The sequence below is a fragment of the Lepus europaeus genome, chromosome 12, assembly GCF_033115175.1.
Source record: "Lepus europaeus isolate LE1 chromosome 12, mLepTim1.pri, whole genome shotgun sequence".
NCBI lineage: Eukaryota > Metazoa > Chordata > Mammalia > Lagomorpha > Leporidae > Lepus > Lepus europaeus.
The window spans coordinates 59592414-59617316 of record NC_084838.1 but is presented as its reverse complement, the minus strand read 5'-3'; the positions used below and the strand labels follow the sequence as shown (position 1 = coordinate 59617316).

The window sequence follows — 24903 nt, the reverse complement described above, 5'->3', positions numbered from 1 at the left end:
AGTGAACCAATGGAAGGAAGACCTTTCTCTCTCTCTCTCTCACTGTCTATAACTCTACCTGTCAAATAAAACAAAAATGGGACTCAAACAGGTGTCCATATAGTGTGCTGGCACTACAGATGGAGGCTTTAGCCCACTATGCCACAGTGCCAGCCCTGAGAACTTTTATATCTTAGTAAAGTATCTTATGTCTTGCCTCTAATTTTTAAAATCTATTCCTTTTTTTTAAAAAAGCTTTTATTTAATGAATATAAATTTCCAAAGTACAGCTTATGGATTACAATGGCTCCCCCCCCCCCGTAACTTCCCTCCCACCCGCAACCCTCCCCTTTCCCACTCCCTCTCCCCTTCCATTCACATCAAGATTCATTTTCAATTCTCTTTATATACAGAAAATCAGTTTAGTATATATTAAGTAAAGATTTCAACAGTTTGCCCTCACATAGCAACACAAAGTGAAAAATACTGTTGGAGTACTAGTGTTGACTGTTGTTGTACAATGTAATACTTTATCCATTTTAGTATTTTTTTGTTCTAGTACTAGTGGTTGAACTCTGTAATTAACACACAATTATTCTTAGGTGTTTAAATTTTAACTGAAAAGTGATCCCGGTTAAATATGAGAGTGAGAAAAAGAGAGGGAGGAGATGTACAATTTGGGACATGCTCAATCAGACTTGCCCCAAATGATGGAGTTAGAAACGTGCCAGGAGATTCCAATACAATCCCATCAAGGTGGCATGTACCAAAATCTATTCATTTTTTAAAAAGATTTACTTATTTATTTGAAAGTCAGAGTTTCACAGAGAAGGAGACGCAGCGAGAGAAAGAGAGGTCTTTCATCCACTGGTTCACTCCCCAGTTGGCCTCAGTGGCTGAAGCTGCGCCAATCTGAAGCCAGGAGCCAGGAGCTTCCTCTGGGCCTTCCACGTAGGTATAGGGGCCCAATGATTTGGGGCATCTTCTGCTGTCCCAGGCCATAGCAGAGAGTTGGATCGGAAATGGGGCAGCTGGGACTTGACCTGGGGTTCATGTAGGATGCCGGCACTGCAGGTGGCAGCTTTTACCTGCTATGCCACAGCGCTGGCCCCATAAAATCTATCTACTATTAACAATTCTGATGGAATAGTTGGAAAGTTTGAGAGTAATTACTTATAAGGTTGAGGAAGCAATGTAAAATATTTGGTATACATAGTTTCTAAATGACAAAAGTAATATTAAAATTTAATTTTATAATTTGAATAATGTGTACTAGCTGGTTTTGTGGAATGTTTTTCAGGTGAGTTTTAAATGAGAAAAAAGCATCTGTTTACAAGTATAAAATATGATTTCTGTGATACAAAATATAAGATTGAAAGAAATTTAATGTGTGTTAATTTATCTTTTTAAAATTCCCTTCTGCTTTGTAAAAATTAAGTATTTTAATAGATAAAAATTTGGTCCTAAGTACAATTTTTTTTTTTTTTTGACAGGCAGAGTGGATAGTGAGAGAGAGAGAGACAGAGAGAAAGGTCTTCCTTTTTGCCGTTGGTTCACTCTCCAATGGCCGCTGTGGCCAGCACATCTCGCTGATCCGAAGCCAGGAGCCAGGTGCTTCTCCTGGTCTCCCATGCGGGTGCAGGGCCCAAGGACTTGGGCCATCCTCCACTGCCTTCCCGGGCCATAGCAGAGAGCTGGCCTGGAAGAGGGGCAACGGGGATAGAATCCGGTGCCCCAACCGGGACTAGAACCTGGTGTGCCGGCGCCGCAAGGTGGAGGATTAGCCTGTTAAGCCACGGCGCCGGCTCTAAGTACAATTTTTAATACTTATTAGATAAATAAGAATTTATAAGCTTTATTTAATGATAAATGTTTGAGGTTTACTTTGTTGAACTCACTGCTACCATTTAACATTGACCTAGAAATTTTAGCTGAAGAAATACTTAAAGGCAAGAATAGCAGTAACAATTACAACTTTTAGAAAGGTATATGATTTGAGAGACAGGGAGAGAGAGTGTGAATGAGTGAATTTCCATCTTTTGGTTCACTCCACAAATGGCTACAATGGCCGGGGCTGGGCTAGGCTGAAGCCAAGAGCCTGGAACTCCATCTGGGTCTCCCATATGGAAGGCAGGGGCCCAGGTAGTTAGGCTACCTTCTGCTACTTTTCCAGGTTCGTTAGCAGGGAACTGGATCAGAAACGGAGCAGCTGGGACTCACACTGGTCCTCCAATATGGGATACCTGCATTGTAGGCTGTGGTTTAACCCACTGGGCCATAATGCTACCCCTAACTTTAAAATTGTGAACATTGCTAAAAACACTTAATAAGGAGGACAAGCAGAAAGTAATGTGTAATGATGATATTTATATTCTTAGTAGCAAGAATCAGAGAAAATGATACTGGAGATTTTTTTTTCACCACAGTAGCAAAATAGGAATAAAACTAACAAATACATTAAATATTATGAAATTTAATATAGGGTTCTAAAAGAAAATGGTGAGTGTCGCAAGTGCCACTTGTTACACAGCTCGACAAGGCTAATGCAATGTGTTAGAGCACGGGGAAGAATCACACAGAATTGTAATGGCATTTTCAATATAATTTATTGTTCAATACCAATCTATATATTCAGTACACAAATCTAAAGGTAGAACAATCTCATGAAAATATCACTCAATATATATAATTAATCCACTGATCTCAACACACATCTAAGAGTAAGACAATTTCATGAAATGTCCAATGACAACAACATGTGCAAATGCTCCACACATATTATTATTGCTTGATACTCCAGCAGACTATATAGTCACAAATGGCTAAGTTCACATCATAAATGCTGCATTCTTAAGGTTTGTATCGCAGTCACGAAAAGTGAAAGCTGAAGTCCAGAGTCTGTTATTCTTGTTACCATAGGAGTCGGATTCCAGTCACTTACTTCTGTTGTGGAAGTCCTGGCACTCTGGACAGTAGGTTTGAAGCTCTAATATTGAGATCTACAGTGATGGAGATAGAAGAGCCGTAGGGTCATCCTCTGGGTCTAACGCTTAGATGTAAAAGTTCAGTCCGGCTTCGATGTGGGCTCCAGCAGCGGCTAGGACATCTAGGCAAGGCCGAGTTCAGCAAAGAATCTAGCAGAGTCTGCAAGATGCAGAGGATCAACTCGGCCATCACTGGCAGTGAGCCATGGTTCCCCAAGAGGATGAGGAGCAGTTGTGAGGCTTGCCTTTTGTTCTCATTCTGTAGTAGATGAAGTCATTGGGTGTCACCAATAGACTCCTTTGGCTGTTATCATAGCTGTCCGCAGATCTGACTGTGGCCAATCACGTATTAGTATTTTTATCACTCAGGTCGCATGTATCTATGTAGTTGCAGGTGCCTTCTGCGCATGTCATCACCTTCTACGAGCATATCCATATGGCAGCAGATGCTTTGTATATAGATGGACTGCTACCATGTAGATAAGCCTAGACAGCACCTCACCACAAGCCTATCTATACAGCAGCAGATTTATACAGAGATGTCTGCATATACAGATGCTTGCGCACAGAGATTGAAACATATGTCGTCACATGCTTCACTCTCTGTGCTTAGCATAAGTTACTCCATTTTGGGTTTTGCTTCTTATTGGGTTAGAGGTGATCCATCTCTTTGGATTCCTGTGGGATTCCCCTCAGTGAGGGAATTTGAGAACACACAACACTGTAGACGTTTGCATCCTCCACAGATTGTATTTTGAGTTAAAGCAGTTCCAATTCAAACTTCAGTGGAAGTAGTTTGAGAAGTCTAAATCTGAAATTCACATGGAAGAGTGGGTGGTTTTTTTTTGTTTTGGTTTTTTTTGTTTTTTTTTTTTTTACAAGCAGAGTTAGACTGTGAGAGAGAGAGAAACAGAGAGAAAGGTCTTCCTTTTCTGTTGGTTCACCCCCCAAGTGGCCACTATGGCCAGCGCACTGTGCCAGTCCGAAGCCAGGAGCCAGGTGCTTCCTCCTGGTCTCCCATGTGGGTGCAGGGCCCAAGGACCTGGGCCATCCTCCACTGCCTTCCTGGGCTACAGCGGAGAGCTAGACTGGAAGAGGAGCAACCGGGACAGAATCTGGTGCCCCAACTGGGACTAGAACCTGAGTGCTGGCGCCGCAGGTGGAGGATTAGCCTAGTGAGCTGCGGCTCCGGCAGTGTGGGTGTTTTGGTGCAGCCAGTTAAGCTACCTGTTGTATCCCATACTGGAGTGCTGGTTTGATTCCTGGCTGCTCTGCGTCCCTTCCAGCTTCCTGTTAATTCACCTGGGAAGGTAGTAGATGGTAGGCCCAAGTGCTTGGGCCACAGTCACACACTTAGAATAGAATTCCAGACTCCTAGCTTCAAACTGTCCCAGCCCTGGCCGATGTGTTTGGAGAGTGAATTAGTGGATAGAACTTCTCTTTCTCTCTGCCTTTCAAATAGGTGAAAATAAATCAATAAACATTTAAAATTCACTTGAATAACTAAAGAGGCCAGATGAAAGTATCTAAGAACATTTTTATACAAGAAGAGTAATGGAAGGGCCCTGAATCAGAAATGGAGCAGCTGGAACAAGAACTGACACCCATATGGGTGGCAGCATTGCAGGCAGCAGCTTTGCCTGCTTGTGCCACAATTCCGACCCCTCTATACACACACACACACACACACATACACTTTTTAAAGAGCCACTGATGAACAGTTTTGTGTCTTTTTTTCTTTCTTTTTTTAATCTTAAGATTTATTTTATTTATTTGTGAGACAGAGTTATACAGAGAGAGAGAGAGAGAGGTGTCTTCCATCCACTGGTTTACTACCCAAATGGCCACAATAGCCGGAGCTGGGCCCATCTGAATCCAGGAGCCAGGAGCTTCTTCTGGGTCTCCCATGTGGGTTCAGGGACCCAAATACTTGGTCCATCTTTCACTTCTTTCCCAGGCCATTAGCAGGGAGCTGGATCAGAAGTGGAACAGCGGGGACATGAACTGGTGCCCGTATGGGATGCTGGCACTGCAGGCTGGGGCTTTAACCCACTGTGCCACAGTGCCAGCCCCTAATATATTTTTGAAGATGTCAAATTATTTGTGCTGTAGAAGTTCCACTTACTATAAAATTTCACAACATAACAGATAAAATGTTTCTTATTATGAACTTAAAAAAAGTTTTAATGTATTTATTTGAAAGGTAGAATGACAGAGAAGGAAAAGGGGAGAGAGAGAGAGATCTTCTATCTGCTGATTCACTACCCAAATGCCCACAACAGCCAGAGCTGGGCCAGGCCAAAGCCAGGAGCCAAGAACTTTATCTGGTTCTACCACGTGGGTACTTGAGTCATCATCTGATGCCTCCCAGGTTTATTAACAGAAATGCTGGATCAGAGTACAGTTGTCAGGACTGAATCCCAAGCACTCAGATATGGGATGTGGCTGTAAAGAGGCTGGTTAACCTGCTGTGCCTAACACTGGCTCCTTAGTACGGATCTCTTTTTTTTCTAATGTGCAAGGCATTTGGTGGCCATTTTACTCAGGGAACAGTGTTCTTTATTTTGAGGAATTGTCTGGTGTTATTTCTATATAATTTCTTCTCAGGGTTTTTCTGTTCTCTTTTTCTGGAGTTTTTATTATGTAACTATTAGACAACTGGGTGTATGACTTTCCTTTTTTTTTTTTATTTTTTTGTTGTTGCATCTTGGGAAACTTGACTTTGTTTCTTTTACTTTTTTTTTTTTTTTTGGCAACTGGAGACCATTACGCTTAGTGAAATAAACCAGACCCCAAAAGACAAATATCATGTTTTCTCTGATTTGTGGTAGCTAATATATAGAGTACAAAAAAAACCCTTAAGGTATATGAGTGAAATTGACATCTTGTGACTTGATTATTGTTTTTAGCTTTTGTCTGTATTCCTGTGGAACAGTGGTCTTTCTACATTTTTACTTGTTGAAATATTTGTTTAATGGAGCTTTAAGGCTATGATTATAAAGTAAATTGAAAGTATGTTATTTCAAAAGTTAAAAAAAAGATAGGAAGAAAGAGGGAGGAAAGCATTGTTATATTTTTAGAATTGTATCCATGAAATACATGAAATCTGTTCTCTTTATATTAGCAAAAAATAAGTAAAAATAAAAGGAAATTATATTACTGAAATGTAAAAAAAGAGACAACTTTTTTGGAGACTTTTCAATCTCATAAATTGAATTTCTTCTTTTTAATTTCTGAGGGCTCTCATTCTCTAAACAATTTTTACAGTACCCTGTTCCTATTATAGTGTTTATTCAGTAGTTATCTATTGAGAGTGTCAGGCACATTTCTGGGTATGTGAGGCATAGCAGAGACCAGCACACAGCCTCTTCCTTCTGAAACTGACATTCTAGTCACATTCTAGTCAGGGTATTAAAGAGTGAGACAAAAAACAGGTTTTTTTTTTTTTTTTTTTTATTTGACAGGAAGAATTATAGACAGAGAGAGAGAAAGAGAGAAAGGTCTTCCTTCCGTTGGTTCACTCCCCAAATGGCCACTAAGGCCGGCGCTGCACTGATCCGAAGCCAGGAGCCAGGTTCTTTTTCCTGGTTTCCCATGTGGGTGCAGGAGCCCAAATGCTTGGGCCATCCTCCACTGCCCTCCTGGGCCACAGCAGAGAGCTGGACTGGAAGAGGAGCAACCGGGACTAGAGCCCGGCGCCCATATAGGATGCCGGTGCCACAGGTGTAGGATTAACCAAGTGAGCCAAGGCATCGGCCCCCCCAAAAAAACAGGTGTTTCTGATGCAGCTCTCTGCTAATGTACCTGGGAGGCATCAGGTAATGACTTAAGTACCCAAATCCCAGCCACCCATGTGGGAGACCTGGCTTTGGCCTGATCAAGTCCTGGCTGTTGTGGCCATTTGGGGAGTGAACCGGTGGATGAAAGTTTCCTTTCTTGTTTCTCCCTCTCTCTGTGACACTCTGCCTTTCAAAAAAATATATCTTTAAAAAAGAAGAATGAGTCCGGCGCCGCAGCTCAATAGGCTAATCCTCCGCCTGCGGCGCCGGCACACCAGGTTCTAGTCCCGGTTGGGGTGCTGGATTCTGTCCCAGTTGCTCCTCTTCCAGATCAGCTCTATGCTGTGGCCCGGGAGTGCAGTGGAGGATGGCCCAAGTGCTTGGGCCCTGCACCTGCATGGGAGATCAGGAGAAGCACCTGGCTCCTGGCTTTGGATCAGCGCGATGCGCCGGCCACAGCGTGCCGGCTGCAGTGGCCATTGGAGGGTGAACCAACAGCAAAGGAAGATCTCTCTCTCTCTCTCTCTCTCACTGTCCACTCTGCCTGTCCAAAAAAAAAAAGAAAAAGAAAAAGAAATAATGTTGTTTACAGGTTTTTGTGTGGATAAATTTTCAGTTCCTTTGGTGTATACCTAGGAATGGAATTGCTGGATAACATAGAAACCCTATGTTTAACATTTTGAGAAACTATTTTACTGTATTTTATGCTTCTACCAGTCTTGTTTGAGAGGGTTCTAGTTGCTGCAGATCCTTAACAACACTTGTTATTGTCAGTCTTTTTGATTAAAACCAACTTAGTTGGTGTGAAATAGTATCTCGTTGTGGTTTTGATTTGCATTTCATTAATGACCAGTGGTACTGAATATAATTTTATGTGCTTATTGGCCATTAGTCTTTCTTCTTTGGAGGAATATTTATTTTTTAAAGATTTATTTATTTTATTTGAAAGTCAGAGTTACAGAGAGAGGAGGAAACAGAGAGAGAGGTCCTCCATTCGCTGGTTCACACACCAGATAGCTGCAATGGCTAGAGCTGGGACAAACTGAAGCCTGGAGCCGGGAGCTTCTTTCAGGTCTCCCATATGGGTGCAGGGACCCAAGTACTTGGACCATCTTCCACTGCTTTCCCACGCACATTATTAGGGAGCTGGATCAGAAGTAGAACAGCTGGGACTTGAACTGGCACCCATATGGGATGCAGGCACTGCAGGCAGAAGCTTTACCCACTATGCCACATTGCTGGCTCCAGGAATATCTATTTGAATCTCTTGCTCATTATTATTATTTTTAAAGATTTATCTATTTACTTGAGAGGCAGAGCTTCAGACAGAGACAGAGGTCATCCATCCGCTGGTCCACTCCCCAAATGGCCACAACGACCGAAACTAGGCTGATCTGAAGCCAGGAGCCAGGAGCCAGGATGATGATGGCCTGAAAAGATGTTCAGCACAAGTGAAAAATAAATTTAGAATATTCCTTAAAATATTTACACTCTCTAACCTTATAAAAAAGTTAGACCATGTGTGATAACCGTGTAATTTTATCTTTGCCAGGTTGATACTGGGCATTACTATTGAGAATTCCTACATGCCCCACACTGAGTTCTTCCCATTAATATCTTACATTAGTAAGTACAAACAACTCCATCTTTTTTTTTAGATTTATTTATTTATTTGAAAGGCAAAGTTACAGAGAGGCAGAGGGAGAAAGAAGTCTTCCATCCGCTGGTTCACTCCCCAAATGGCCACTACAGCTGGAGATGGTCCAGTCTGAAGCCAGGAGCCAAGAGCTTCCTCCAGGTCTCCCTCATGGGTGTAGGGGCCCAGGACTTGGGCATCCTCCACTGCCCTCTCAGGCCATAGCAGAGAGCTGGATTGGAAGTGGAGCAGCCGGGACTTGAACCGGTGCCCATATGGGATGCTGGCAATGTAGGCAACGGCTTTACCTGCTACGCCAAAGCATTGGACCCAAACAGCCCCATCTTAATAATGAGCAATAAAGGGTCTGGCTCTATGGTGTAGTGGGTTGGGCCTCTGCCTGCAGTGCCAGCATCCCACATGGGTGCCAGTTTGTGTCCCGGCTGCTCCAGTTCAGATCCAGCTCTCTGCTTGTGGCCTGGGAAAGCAGTGGAAGATGGCCCAAGTGCTTGGGCCCCTGCACCCACGTGGGAGACTCAGAAGAGGCTCCTGGCTTTGGATTGGCTAGCTCTATTGGCCATTTGGGGAGTGAACCAGTGGACTGACAATCTCTCCCTTTCTCTAACTCTGCCTCTCAAGAAAATAAATAAATCTTCAAAAAAAAAAAAAAAGAGGATATGTTTGTGAATAACTCAGTATTGACTTTTTCCTTATAAAATATGTATTTGCTCGAGTCTCTTTTTTTTCTTGTTAAGTATAAGATTATTTTGGGCCGATTTTATTTTTACTCTGATCTTAACTGTTCAACAAGTACTTTGAAACATTATTTACTTGAAAGAGAGAAAGAGAGAGAGAAAGGGAGAGAGACAAACATACAGAAACAGAGAGAAGCTCCCATTTACTTGCTCCTATAATGTCTGCATTGGCCTAGCCTAAAGCTGAATTAGGGAGCTGGAGTGCAATCCAAATCCCATGTGGATGACAGGAGCCGAATTATGTGAGCCATCACCCCTGCCTCTCCGGGTCTGTATTAATGAGAAACCAGAGTCAGGAGTCATGAGCCAGAGCTAGGTATCTAACCCAGACACTCTGGCAAGGAATGTGGGTGTCCTAACCACTAGACCAGATGCCTTCCCTAAAGCATTCTTGACAATACCTTCTTTGCTTTTGGGGAATTTGAAGCTTTGAAGGTAGTCTAGGTGATCTCTATTTCTATCCTATTTATAACATCTTACACATGGACAAGTATAGTCTTCTAACTTATCTATGACTCTTCATATTCACACACCTTTAAAAACCTTGTCTTATATGTAAATTAATATGTTTAGTATTGGCTATTTAACCAGATGGTGACTAAATGAAAAAGAAAGTAGTTAAATTTCTAGAGTGTTTTTTTTAATGATTTATTTATTTTACTTGAAAGTCACAGTTGCACAGAGATAGAAGGAGAGGCAGAGAAAGAAAGAGAGAGAGGTCTTCCATTCGCTGGTTCACTCCCCAACTGGCTGCAATGGCTGGAGCTGTGCTGATCTGAAGACAGGAGCCAGGAGCTTCTGCCGGGTCTCCCACACAGGTGCAGGGGCCCAAGGACTTGGGTCATCTTCCACTGCTTTCCCAGACCATAGCAGAGAGCTGGATCGGAAGTGGAGCAGCCGGGTCTCGAACCGGTGCCTCTATGGGATGCCGGCACTGCAGGTGGCAGCTTTACCTGCTATACCACAGTGCCAGCCCCTCTAGAGTATTTTATGCTCTTTTTACATTCAAGTATTCAGACATTAATTACCAGTAATTCTAAGTAATTTAGTAAATGTCAGTTACAATTTTAAAGGAATGAAACTAAGATGGATAATAATAAGGAAGAAACTTTAAAAATTTTTAATAGATTATATTATTTAATATCAATAATATCAATCCTAGACAACCAATATAATAGACTTTTAGCCTAACAAATGGTTTAAATTTCGGTGAATATTTTTAATAGTTAGATTCCATGAAAGGTGATTTCTTTGTGTGCCTGGGCCAAAGAACTTCATATATATAATATATTTTTAAAATCTGATAAGCTATATACCATTGTGAGGCTTAATCATCTTAACATGGATCAATGATTTCTTAGATTAAAAAAAATTAACTCCCAGTCCAATTTTATAAATGTGGTGCAAGATACCACAGAATCGAGGGAAAAGTGAACTAGAAAAAGAAATATCCATGGCTTTTATAAACCTCTTTACAACTAGGGGGCTTTATTATCATGGGAAATAAGCTTAACTCAATAACAAAAGAGAAAAGAGAAGATGCAAGCCTAATTCTGAGAAAACTGAAGAGTCTTGTGAAGATTACAGTAGAGAGAACAACAGCCTTTGCAAATAAATTCGGAATTGCTTCTGTCAGTCATAGTCTATACTGTAGTAACATGAAGAAGGTAGAAGGTAGAAGGAAAAGAAAGATGTGTTTGACCTTTCATAATTGTCCATAAAGGCCTCCTTGAATAATTCATCTTTTTAAAGTCAACGTGTGTTTGTAACAGTCACTTTTCAGTGCTAATTTACATTGAATACTAACTCTACAACAGGTCAGTGAGGAGATCATCTGGTTTACATAGTCATATTTATGTACTATATTTATTGTATTGTACCTTTAAATACAGCACTTAGTGTTCATAATGGATTTCTAAATTGAAAATTCAGGGAATAGAAAGTTAAACCTCCATCTACAGTGCTGGCATCCCCTAAGGATGCCGGTTCAAGTACTGGCTACTCCACTTTAAGTTCCCTGCTAATGTGCCTGGGAAGGCAGTGGAAGATGGCACAAGTACATGGGCCTCTGCTCCCACGCAAGAGACTTGGATGACACTGCTGGCTATTGGCTTCAGCCTGGCCCAGCTCTGGCTGTTGTGGCCATTTGGGGAGTGAATCAGCAGATGGAAGATCTCTCTCTCTCTCTCTCTCTCTCTCTCTCTCTCTCTTCGTTTCTCTCTCTGTATCTCTGAGTTTCATACAAATATATCTTTTTAAAAAATTGGAAATTCATTTAAAAATTTATTAAATATTCAAGTATTTATTGCCAGAAAAGATAAAGATGATTTTAAAGAAAGCTAAATTAGTTTATCACTATACTAATCAGAATATGTGGCCTATTAAACTGTTTTATGATCTGAACAGTACAAACTTCATTATTCATCCCTTGCTGAATAAAACAATTACTGTGTCTTCCAGTTTATTCTTATTGTCATCCTGTTGCCTTCATATATTCCTTCTAAAACAATTAAATCTTGATTGTTGCCATCCTCAGGGACATAAGTTTATGTCTGACCTTCAGAATTGCATAATAACCATGGTCAAAATGAGTGGCACAGAGAACTCTATTTGTGTGTTCAGCTATTTCTTGAAACTACTGTGTAATTTTAGATTAAGGACTGCAGTAAGTGGGCCTGTTTATGTACAATAATCTGGAGGATTCTGGAAAACAATATGATTTGGCCATTAATAAGATAGTTACAAATGAATTTTAATTCACAGCAGAGAATCATCGGGAGTGCCTTTGGGAGGAATTAGTTTTCATTCACAACACAGGTCTCTGGCTTACTGGTGATGGAAATGCTCATAGATGTGTTAGCACTCATTTTGGCATTCTCAGCTGAGGACCTAGTATTGTAAGTATCTGGCCTACAGTATGTACTCTTTTCTTTATTTTATTTTTTAAAGATTTTATTTATTTGAGAGGCAGAGCCACAGACAGACAGAAAGGTCTTTCTTCCACTGGTTCACTCCCCAGATGGCCTCAGTGGCTGGAGCTGAGCTGATCCGAAGCCAGGAGCCAGGAGATTCTGGGGCTCCTATGAGGATGCAGGGGCCTGCATCCCAGGCTCCTGCTTTCCCAGGCCATAGCCGAGAGCTGGATTGGAAATGAAGCAGCTGGGCCTGCAAGTAGTGGCTTTACCCACTATACCACAGCGCCAGCCCCAAGTAGATACTCTTTTAAATGTTCTGTTCTCTGTTTTAGTTGACCTGTATAGTAAAATAAATATCAGTGAAATTATCATGAAAAGGTACAAACTCATTCATTTGTTTTTAGTAATCATTTAAATGTTTTTATATAGCAGCATTTGCTTACTGGGCTTGAAAGTAATATAACACATTTGGAATTCTGTGAGGGATTGGACTTTCCTAACCAGGAGGAGTCGTTTTTGCACAGCAGATTCAATGTTCTGAGTCACAATGCAGCATTAATTTTGTCTCTGAGTTGCTTCACTCATATACTGGGTTGGCTATATGGCAAGTAAGAGAGCTACTTAAAAAAACAAACCAGCTGGGGCTGGTGCCGCGGCACAGTGGGTTAAGCCACCGTCTGCTGTGCTGGCATCCTAAATGGGTGCTGGTTCAAGTCCTGGCTGCTCCGCTTGAGATCGAGCTCCCTGCTAATGTGCTTGGGAAAGCAGTGGAGGATGGCCCAAGTGCTTGGTCTCCTGTATCCATGTGGAAGACCCAGAAGAAGCTCCTGGCTCCTTTTGTCTTGCCCAACCCTGGCAGAGGCAGCCATTTGGGGAGTGAACCAATGGATGGAAGATCTCTCTCTCTCTCTTCCCTTCTCTGTAATTCTGACTTGTAAAACAAACAAGCACTCCCACTCCCACCTCCTGCTTTAAAAAACAAATACCAAATAAACAAACCAGCCAACCAGTCAACCCCTTCAAATTACAGTGCCTTATATTCTATATCATTCGGGCCTTTTTGGTAAAACATACTGTGATGTCGTAAAACTCAAATGAGACTTGTTTGAAAATGATAGGATATTAATATTCGACTATAGAATTGATACCAGTGATGTGAATGTAAATACTCTGTCTTGCATAGAAGTGGCACTTAAAAGGACTTATAAAAATAAAGAACTAACATTAAAGGTCAGACTAATTGAATAATATTATTACTTTTTAAGATATTTAATTGGATCAGGGATGATAAATTTGTAAAGGACTCTTAAATTGTTCTTAGTTATGCCCTCTTTGTTTTGACTCAGGTTAAATGGTGCAATATTATGGTATCCCTGATTTTTTTTATTGAAGATTTATTTTATTTATTTGAAATGCACAGTTACGGAGAGAGAGGCAGAGGCAGAGAGTTTTCCCATCACTTCCCAAATGGCCACAATGGCCAGGGCTGGGCCAGACTGAAGCCAGGATCCAGGAGCTTCTTCTGGATCTCCAATATGAGTGCAGGGACCTAAGCACTTGGGCCATCTCCCACTGCTTTCCCAGGAGCATTAGCAGGGAGCTGGATTAGAAGTGAAGCAACTGGGACTTGAACCAACACCCATATGAGATGCGGCACTGCAGGTGGCAACTTTACCTGCTAGGCCACAATGCCAACCCCAGTCCCTGATTTTTTAAATAGTTGGAAACTTTGACCCTTTTGAAATGTCTCTTTTTTGGTTATAGAAAAATACTTTGAGACCTCTGGTTTAAAGGCTCACCTTATAGTTAATTCTCTTTTTCCACTCCTGTGGAGGCAAGGAATAAGTGTTATAGTGAAATGTTAACACATATGTATGATATAATTTATGGCCATTCAAATATAACAAAAAATATACCACTGTGGTTGTCATTATAGAATTAATTATCTGCGATGATTCAGTCCTTTAGAATAATTTTTTTTTTTTTTGACAGGCAGAGTGGATAGTGAGAGAGACAGAGAGAAAGGTCTTTCGTTTTGCTGTTGGTTCACTCTCCAATGGCCGCCGCGGCTGGCGCACCGCGCTGATCTGAAGCTAGGAGCCAGGTGCTTCTCCTGGTCTCCCATGCGGGTGCAGGGCCCAAGCACTTGGGCCATCCTCCACTGCTTTCCCGGGCCATAGCAGAGAGCTGGCCTGGAAGAGGAGCAACCGGGACAGAATCCGGTGCCCCGACCGGGACTAGAACCCGGTGTGCCGGCACCACAGCCGGAGGATTAGCCTATTGAGCCGCGGCGCCGGAAGAATAATTTTTTGAAGATGAGTAATTATTGTATTATTTATTTGTGAAAGTGTCCAGTAATGAGAACTATCAGGTGATAAAATCTGAAAAGAAAGTTAAATCAGTAACCACTTTTAATTTACAGAATTATTGATATTATAAAGATAGACTTTGTACAACCGCTCAGGAAATAGTACTATATAGTACTCTCCTGAGAAATCTGTAACCATTGTTTACTTGTGTGCTATTTCCTCTCTTATTTTTCTTTTCTTTTTTAAAAATATATGTTATTTTTATTTATTTCAAAGGCAGAGTGACAGAGAAGGAGAGGCACCCAGCTTCTATCCACTAGTTCACTCTCCAAATAGCCACAACAGCCAGGCTGAAGCCAAGAGCCTGGAACTACACCTGGGTCTCCAATGTAGGAGGCAGAGGCCCAAGGACTTGAGGCATCTTTCACTGCTTTTCCAGATACATTAGCAGGGAGCTGGATGGGAACTGGAGTAGCCAGGACGCCAACTGGCACTCTGATATGGGATGCTAGTATTGACCTCTGCCCTTTTTTTTTTTTCTTTCTTTTTTGCTGTCTGTTTTAGGGAGCTAAATTTTGTATTTAAAAGTTTTTCTGCTTGACTCATTCCTTTTAGTTTACATATGTTCTGTGAGCTTCATGAACTATATTTGAGCAGGAAAGAGCCTTCCCCCCCCCCCCCCCTCAGGCTTTCAGCAATTCATTGTATTGGTTTTCATAACTTTTTTTTTTTTTTTAAGATTTATTTACTTGAAAGGCAGAGTTACAGAGAGTGAGAAGGAAAGAGAGAAAGAGAAGAAAGATCTTCCATATGCTGGTTCATTCCCCATATGGTCGCAACAACTGGGGCTGGGCCAGCCTGAAGCCAGGAGCCAGGAGCTGCTTCTGGGTCTCCCACGTGGATGCAGGGGCCCAAGGGCTTGGATCATTTTTTACTGCTTTCCCAGGTGCATTAGCAGGGAGAAGGATCATAAGTGGAGCAGCCAGAACTTGAACTGGCGCCTATATGGAATGCCAGTGCTGCAGGCTGTGGCTTAAACTCACAGTGCCACAGTGCTGGCCCCTGTTTTCATAGCTTTTGATATATACTCATCGAAACCACAGCAGCGTATGTGGTGTGGAAAACTCGTGGTTTTGAGTGGTTAGTTCCGCTGCTGAATTGGACTTGGCAGCTCATGCCTGGTACATGATAAAGTAGCATTACCAAAGGGTTGATTGGGAGACATCTTTTTCTTATTGCCTTCCTCAGAGACTGAAACTTTTATTTTTAGAGTTAATAACTATTTTATTAACAGAACTACTCCAAGAGATTCATTTTAAAAGGGATTCCAACCTCAAAAAATTACACTGTTTAACCATAACCAATAAATACAACTTTACCTGATTTTGTGTCTCATGTTGAAATCTTGTTATTCCAGCTGATTAGTGCAGCAGTGTTCTGACTATTGGTGTAACTCTGAGTGTTAGTGATAGTGTAATTGATAGGTAAGAATTATAATTACTTCTGATACAGCAAAAGTGGCCCTTGCTTTTTATTTACAAATTCCATTCATCAACTTACTTGTCCATTTCTGTTTGAGAGGCAGCAAAAGGAGGGGCTGAGAGCGTTCAGAGACATTGTTAATGTGTGTGCCGTCTGGACTCTTCATTCAAGATGAAATCAAGTTCTGCTGCTTGCCAGTCCAATATTGTTAGGAAAGATTTATAAGGCATCTCTTTGTACTTTTTTTTCCAAAGAAACCTTTTATTTAAGGAATACAAACTTCTTGAATTTCCTAAGTACAGCTTTAGGAATATAGTGATTCTTCCCACCATACTTGTACTCCCACCCACACTCCCACCCTTCCTCCTCCTCCCTCTCCCATTCCCAGTCCCGTTCTCCACTAAGATCCATTTTTTATACACAGAAGACCAACTCTATACTAAAGATTTTAACAGTTTGCACACACACACACACACACCCCAAAATCTATTCTTCAACATTTGAGACAGGGGCTCTTCAAAGTCATTTCATCTTGAAGTTAATTTCACTTCTTTAGAAACCTAATTAGCTTTAAAGAAACACCCAAAAATGATACATCTTTTGTGAGCACTTAGACATAATTATAATACAACTCTTTGAGGACAGAGGTCCTGCATGGGAAGTTAGTGCACAGTGACTTCTGTTGTTAATTTTACAATTAACACTCTAATGTATGATGTCAGTGATCACCTGAGGCTCTTGACATGAGCTGTCTAGGCCTTTTGAATCTACAAACTCCGTCAGTATTTACACAAGGCCATAAGCAAAGTGGAAGTTCTCTCCTCTGTTCAGAAAAAAGTACTTCCTTCTTCGAGGACCACTTTATGAAAATTCATTTATAAAAGTGTAGTAGGTTCTTTAAGCTTAATATGATTTAATGAGACACAAATCAGACAAGGAAAAAGAGATTAACACATAATATTTACTGAAATAACTTTTTGACAGTATATTGCAGTAGGAAGGAATATGTAAACTGTCTAATAAATGTTTATTTTGTGTTACATATTTTGTTGTATTATAGGCAAACTGACCTGTGGTATATATGAATTTATGTTGGATTATGTATTTAATCATAATTCTTTTATTCTTTCTGCTCTTGCTTTGTTGATTAGAATTAAATGTCAGCGGGATAGATTATGAGTGTTATATTCGTTCTTTAATGCAGTATGATTGGTAAAAAAAATTTGGTGTACAGTATGTTAATGTTCCTTTAGCACCCTCTGCTGGATGTTAGAATTAATTCACCAAACTAGAATAAAAAATTATTAGGAAGTCTTTAATAAAAATTAAAAAGTCTACTCTTGGAAGGAGTTTGTTTGAAGACTTGACTTTTCTTAGTGTCCTTATTGATTTATTTATAGTTTTAGTAATAATAAACTTCTATAAATTTATTTTCTTTTGGTTATTTCATTCCAAACAGGAAAGTGTGAAAATAAGGGATGCAATCTCTGGTTTATTATTTCAGCTGGTTTGGTTTTGATCTAGTCAGGAAAAATAGAATCTCTTCTTGATTTTCGGAGTGACAACCAGATAATTAAATGATACAATAGAACATCAACATAAGAAATGAAGACTTTAATTGTTGAATCTTTTGTCACAGAATCACTGAATATTTTGTATTTTAACAAAACATCTGACTAGGGCCAGCGCTGTGGCTCACTTGGTTAATTCTCCACCTGCGGCGCCAGCATCCCATATGGGCACCAGTTCTAGTCCTGGTTGCTCCTTTTCCAGTCCAGCTCTCTGCTGTGGCCTGGAAGGGCAGTGGAGGATGGCCCAAGTGCTTGGGCCCTGCACCCGCATGGGAGACCAGGAAGAAGCACCTAGCTCTTGGCTTTGTATCAGCGCAGCGCCGGCCATAGTGGCCATTTGGAGAGTGAACCAGCGGAAGGAAGACCTTTCTCTCTGTCTCTCTCTCTCACTGTCTACAACTCTACCTGTCAAATAAAAAAAAAAAAAAAATAAAAAAAAAAAATCTGACTAGATAGAGAAACTTACATAGGTAGTTTTTTTAGAATCTGAAAATATATTTTACCATTGTTAGAATAGCTTCTTCCATGTATCTGCCCTTTTCTAGCTTTTAAAATATTCTCTGGGGCTGGCATGTGGCGCAGCAGGTCAAGGCCCTGGCCTGCAGCACTGGCATCCCATATGGGCTCTGGTTTGAGTCCCAGATGCTCCACTTTCAATCTAGCTCTATGCTATGACCTGGGAAAGCGGTAGAAGATGGCCCAAGTCCTTGGGCCCCTGCAAGCTTCATGGGAGACCCGGAGGAAGCTCCTGGCTTTGAATCAGCTCAGCTCTGTCCGTTGTGGTCATTTGGGGAGTGAACCAGCAGATGGAAGACCTCTCTCTCTGGTTCTACCTCTCTAACTCTTTCAAATAAAATAAAATAAATCTTTAAAAAAATATTCTCGACACCTGTGGACTATTTGCTTGTGAATGGCTGGACTCCTTCTGGTTTTACAGACTGTAAAATGAGTATACTAGATACCATAAAGGCCAGCTTCCATTCTTTAAGGGTGGGAACTTTACCCTGTGGCATTTATACTAAAAAATTATTTCTAAAATTGGTATTGGTTAATATTACCTAACTGTGATAATGTGCATTCTGGCCTGAACTAAATACAAGAATTTCAGTATGCAGTGTGCTTTATGCCTACAACCTTGGCAGTCCCTTATTCTGAGATATAAAGACAGCATTTTGAAGGAACTGTTTTCAGCAGTGGGATTCAGAAGTTTAAATTAGGTGACTGTCACTTCTTTGATATTGTCCTTGGTTCTTCCTCTTAATTCTTTTAATTCTGTTGAGGTATATTTCATATATCATAAAATTCACCCATTTAAAGTATTTTAAACTGTATAATTCAGGGATTTTCAGTATATTCAGAATGTTGTACAACTATTAATTCACCTTAATATCTAATTCCAGAACATTTTCATTATCACACTAAGAAACATCATATCCATTAACACTCACTTCTTTCTCCTTACTCCCTTATACTTGGAAATGCTAATTTACTTTCTGTCTCCATGGATGTACCGATTCTGGAAATTTCATATGACTAGAATCATACAATATGTGACCTTTTGTCTCTGACTAGTTTCATATTTTTATATATGTTTCCAAGTATTGGTACATCATTCCTTTTTCTGGCTGGATAATATTCCATTTTGTGTATATACCGCATCTTGTTTAATCCTTTCATTAGTGATAGACATTTTTGTCTTTTCCACCTTTGGCTATTATGAACTTTTGTATATGACATTTTTTGTTTGAACATGCTTTCATTTCTCTTGGGTATGTATATAGGAGTGTAATTGGTGGGTCATTGGTTACTCTATGTTTAAAGATTTTTATAAAATTGATTATTTGAGAGGCAGAAAGACTGAGAAAAAGCTGCCATCTACTGCTTCATTCCCCAGGACTGGGCTGGGCCAAAGCCAAGAACTTAGAACGTAGGTCTCCCAAGTGGGTGGCAGGAATTTAATTTCTCTTTGCATTCCAGGGTGTGCATTAGCAGGAAATTGGAATCAGAGCACAGCTGGGACTCCAACTCAGGCACTCCTATATGGAATATGGGTGTCCCAATCAGCATCTTAAGTAGTCTGCCAAATGCCCTCAAAAATCATAAAATGAAAATAAATCAATTAAAACATCAGGAAAGATGTTAGTAGAGCCTTCACTCAAGAAGATATACAAATGGCAAATAGGGACATGAGAAAGGAAATATAAATTAAAACTAAAATGAGGTGCCTATTTGAATGTCTGTAATACTCCCCACAATAAAACAAACAAATAAATGAGCATAACAAATGTTGAAGATGTGGAACAGCAGGAAATTTCATACATTGCTGTGGTATGACCACTTTGGAAAATACTATATCAGTCTCTTAAAATATTCAGTATACACGGTCCATTTGACCCAGTCATTCTGCTCCTCACTAGTTATCCCAGAGAAATGAAAGTATATGTCCTTGCAATACACGCTCATAGCAGCTTTATTTGTGATAGTCCACACTGGAAACAAATGTCTGTTTGCAGGTCAACAGAGAAACCAGTGTGGTATTAACACAGTGGAAGTGTGTTTGACAATAAAAAGGAATGAGCTGTTGTAGCCTGCAATCACACAGATAAATTTCAAAATACTTCTGCAGGGGAGAAGAAGCCAGGCAATAAAGAGTTTGCATTATAGGATTCAACTGACATAGAATTCCAGGAAATACAAACTCCTCTATAGGGCAGAATTAGCAGGTTGGTTGTTACTTGGAAAGGGGGGTGGGGTGGCAGAGGGCTGGAGGAATACTTTACCGAGGGACATAAAGAATCTTTTAAGGGTGACTGTGGCAATGATTTCATGGATGTTTATTTGTGAAACCTTACCAAGTTGTATACTTCCAATATATGTAGATTGTTATATATGAATTGTACCCCAGTAAAACTGAAAAATGAAAAAGCAAGCTGTGGACCATTCTTCTTGAATATGAGTTTAAACTTCACTCCTACAAAGTGAAAAAAAATAAAAAAAGCAAAACCAAATAAACAAGAACACCAAAGACCACAACTATGGTAACCTAAAGTGCTAATTACAATTATGCAATATAGTAATCCATATCTACTTTGAATACCAATGATTATGAGTTTTAATTTGTTTTTAGGCAACTACTCTAAGAGTGAGGAAATTAGAAGAAAATATTGAAGCAGAAAGAGCAGCACATCTAGAATCAAAATTTAATTCTGAAATTATTCAGGTAAGATGTGAACAAGTATTTTTGGTATGTATTTTCTTAAATTGTATTATAACAGCCAAGTAAAGCAGTGCTATGTTCAGAGAACCAACATGTACATTTGGAATGGAGAATGTATTGCAGTGATCCTTATTGCTGTATTTATGATAGGGATACAGTTGAGGATATATTATGTTAATGGAGAAGTTGACACTATAGCCTACAGGCCAGGTCTCACCCATTGTTCTTGTGAAGTTTCATCTTGTCTCCGCCTGCTTTTGTGCTAAAATGGCAGGTAGAGTAGTTGTGGCAGAGACCTTAGGGACTAGGAAGCTCAAAATGTGAATATTTACCATCCGATCCTTTACAGAAAACTTCCCTAACCCACTTTTCCTTCCCTAACCCACTATGCTACAGCACCAGCCCAAATCTTAGAATTAAATGGAGGCATCCCTAAGGATAATAGTGTTTTTGCTAGGGGTTGGAGAATGAGATGGGTTTTCCTTTTATTTATTTATTTTTAAAGATTTATTTGTTTATTTAAAGAGTTACAGAGAGGCAGATGCAGAGACAGAGAGAGAGAGAGGGGTCTTCTATCCACTGGTTCAATCCCCAATTAGCGACAATAGCCAGACCTGCACCAATCCGAAGCCAGGAGCCAGGAGCCAGGATCCTCTTCCGGGTCTCCCACGCGAGTGCAGGGGCCCAAGGACTTGAGCCATCTTCTATTGCTTTCCCAGGCCATAGCAGAGAGCTGGATTGAAAGTGGAGCAGCCGGGACTCAAACTGGTGCCCATATGGGATGTTAGCACTGCAGGTGGTGACTTTACCAGCTGTGCCACTGCTCTGGTCCCTGTGATGGCATTTCTAAGAGAAATGAGAGGCTGGCGCCGCGGCTCACTAGGCTAATCCTCTGCCTTGTGGCGCCAGCACACCAGGTTCTAGTCCTGTTTGGGGCGCCGGATTCTATCCCCGTTGCCCCTCTTCCAGGCCAGCTCTCTGCTATGGCCTGGGAAGGCAGTGGAGGATGGCCCAAGTCCTTGGGCCCTGCACCCAATGGGAGACCAGGAGAAGCACCTGGCTCCTGGCTTCGGATCAGTGTGATGCGCCGGCCGCGGTGGCCATTGGAGGGTGAACCAACGGCAAAAAGGAAGACCTTTCTCTCTGTCTCTCTCTGTCACTATCCACTCTGCCTGTCAAAAAAAAAAAAAAAAAATAGTCATGGCTATCTTCCAATAAAATTTTATAAAAATGCCCTCAGGGCATGTCAGACCTGGTCCAAGCAACCGCTACTCAAAATGCTGTGCCCTCATTTCTCTTTTTTTTTTTTTTTTTTGACAGGCAGAGTGGACAGTGAGAGAGAGAGACAGAGAGAAAGGTCTTCCTTTTTGCCGTTGGTTCACCCTCCAATGGCCGCCGCGGCCGGCGCGCTGTGGCCTGCACACTGCGCCAATTTGATGGCAGGAGCCAGGTGCTTATCCTGGTCTCCCATGGGGTACAGGCCCAAGGACTTGGGCCATCCTCCACTGCACTCCCGTGCCACAGCAGAGAGCTGGCCTGGAAGAGGGATAACCGGGATAGAATCCGGTGCCCCCACTGGGACTAGAACCCAGTGTGCCGGCGCTGCAAGGTGAAGGATTAGCCTAGTGAGCCGCGGCGCCGGCTGACTATTTTTTTTAGATTGTTTATGAATTCTTGTTAGATTGAGATCCTATGACCCATAAAATATAAAATATTTATTCTATAAGCCTTTACAGAAAAAGGTAACTGACCGCTATTCTAAACAGAGAGAATGCATGAGTAAAGCTCCTAAATAAGAGTGTGCTTGTTATTTTTGGGGAATACCATGCATTGTGGTATGGTGGAGCTTTCCTTCCTTCCTTCCTTCCTTCCTTCCTTCCTTCCTTCCTTCCTTCCTTCCAACCATCCATCCATCCATCTATTTGAAAGAGGTACAGAGAGATGGAGAGAGAGAGGGAGAGGGAGAGATAGGTTGAGATCGATCTTCTGTTTTCTGGTTCACTTCCCAGATGGCCTCAACAGCTGGGACTGGGAAAGGCTGAAGCCAGAAGCCAGGAGCTTCTTCCTGGTCTCACATATTAATGGTCAGGGCCCAAGAACTTGGGCCATCCTCTGCTGCTTTTCCCAGGCCATTAGCAGGGAGCTGGATTGAAAGTGGAACAGCTGAGACACAAATCAACGCCAATGTAGGATGCTGTCATTGCAGGTGATGGCTTTACCCACTATGCCACAATGCTGCCCCAACATTGTTTTCAATGTATATTGGCAATGCATTGTTCTATAGCCTTACATGGAGACCTGTATAGAGACCTTTGATTTAAAAGTTAATTTTACAGACTTTTTTTTAAAGCTACATATTCTTTTCTGGGAATGTAATTTGTTTATCCATTCTACTATTGGTAGACACAGGGAGTAATTTTCTTTTTTAAAAAATGATTGTTTAGGGACCAGTGTTGTGGCACAGCAGGTTAAGCCACCTCTTGTGACACCAACATCCCATATTGTAGTGCTGGTTGCTTTCCTAGTTGCTCTGTTTACAGTCCAGCTTCCTGCTAACATGCCTGAGAAGGCAGCAGAAGATGGCTCAAATGCTTCAGCCCTTTATACCCATGTAGGAGACACAGATAGAGTTGTGGCTTCTGGCTTCAGCTTGACCCAGCCGTAGCCCTTGCAGCCATTTGAGGAGTTAACCAGTAGATGGGAGATTCTCTCTCTCTTTCTCTCATTCAAACTGCCTTTCAGGCCGGCGCCGTGGCTCGATAGGCTAATCCTCCGCCTGTGGCGCCAGCACCCTGGGTTCTAGTCCCGGTCGCGGTGCTGGATTCTGTCCCGGTTGCTCCTCTTCCAGGCCAGCTCTCTGCTGTGGCCCGGTAGTGCAGTGAAGGATGGCCCAAGTGCTTGGGCCCTGCACCCCATGGGAGACCAGGAGAAGCACCTGGCTCCTGCCTTCCGATCAGCGCAGTGCGCTGGCCGCAGTGTACCAGCCACAGCGGCCATTGAAGGGTGAACCAATGGTAAAGGAAGACCTTTTTCTCTGTCTCTCTCTCTCTCTCTCTCTCTCACTGTCCACTCTGCCTGTCAAAAAAAGAAAAAAAAAAACAACCCTGCCTTTCAAGTAAATAAGTAAATCTTTTTTAAAAATTATTTATTTGAGAGGGAGAGAGTGAGAATGAGAGAGAGAAAACACACTTCTATCTGCTGATTCACTCTCTAAATGCCTTCAGTGGCTGGGGTTGAGCTAGGACCAAAGCCAGGAACTGGGAACAGAATCCAGGTCACCCACATGGATGGCAGGAGCCCAATTATTTGAGGCATCATTGCTACCTCTCAAGGTCTGCATTGGCAGGATGTTGGAGTCAGGAGTTGGAATCTAGAATTAAACCCAGGTACTCTGATATGGGACTTATACATCTTAACTATTAGGCTAAATGCCTGCTTTGAGAATATAGTTATTAAAATGTCTTATATAAAATTTTAAGTGTGTACAAAACTAGAGAGAATAGTAAAATGCATCCCTGAGTACTGATAGCCAATGCCAACACCTACCTCAGATGGTTTGTATCTTAGCCATTACCCGCCTGCACTCTCTCACTCCCACATAATTTTGAAGCAAATTCCAGATATCAAGTCATTACAAATATAAATTTTTCAGTCAAATAGTATTGTGTATAAGTTCATTTTTATACAGTAAGAAGTGTCCAGGTATATAAAGATCTATTAAATTTCTTAGACTTTTGATGATATTCATATGGAAAAGTTTCTCATAGGGGAGGAAGAATACTTCCCTTAAGTTTTCAAAAACCACTTAACTTCTCATATTTATAAGAGAAGCCTCTGACTGGATTAGTAGGTCATGGTAAGGCACTTTGGTGGGATGGGTGTCTGTCCTTTTCCGTAGCACCAAGAACTACTTGCTATTTTTCCACTGTTTTCTTTTCCGTTAAGCATATTAAGAGAGTAAATAAAGTATGTTTTATTTTCATTTTTAAACCAGAAAGAGAGAAGAAAGCAGAAAGAGATAAGTGTTTGGATGAATGATAATATGCTGTTTATCAATTTAAGATGGATGCTTGCATTTCTTATCTTGTTTTAATTATTTCTCTGTCACCTGGTAGTTACGGATCCGAGACCTTGAAGGAGCTTTGCAAGTAGAGAAGGCTAGCCAAGCAGAAGCTGTTGCTGATTTGGAAATGATCAAGAATGAATTTAAAGAAGTTGAAAGTGCATATGAACGAGAAAAGCTCAATGCACAAGAGAGCTTTGCAAAACTAAATTT

At 41.2% G+C, this 24903-nt stretch overlaps 1 protein-coding gene across 1 annotated transcript in view; it reads left to right on the top strand.

Annotated features, from left to right (window-relative positions):
* CCDC171 (coiled-coil domain containing 171) overlaps positions 1–24903 on the top strand; it is a 378568-nt gene that overhangs the window by 63946 nt on the left and 289719 nt on the right. Inside the window, exons 10-11 of the mRNA XM_062208207.1 lie at positions 20538–20630; positions 24743–24903. Of these exons, the coding sequence (XP_062064191.1) occupies positions 20538–20630; positions 24743–24903 (254 nt within the window). The remainder of the gene's footprint in view (positions 1–20537; positions 20631–24742) is intronic.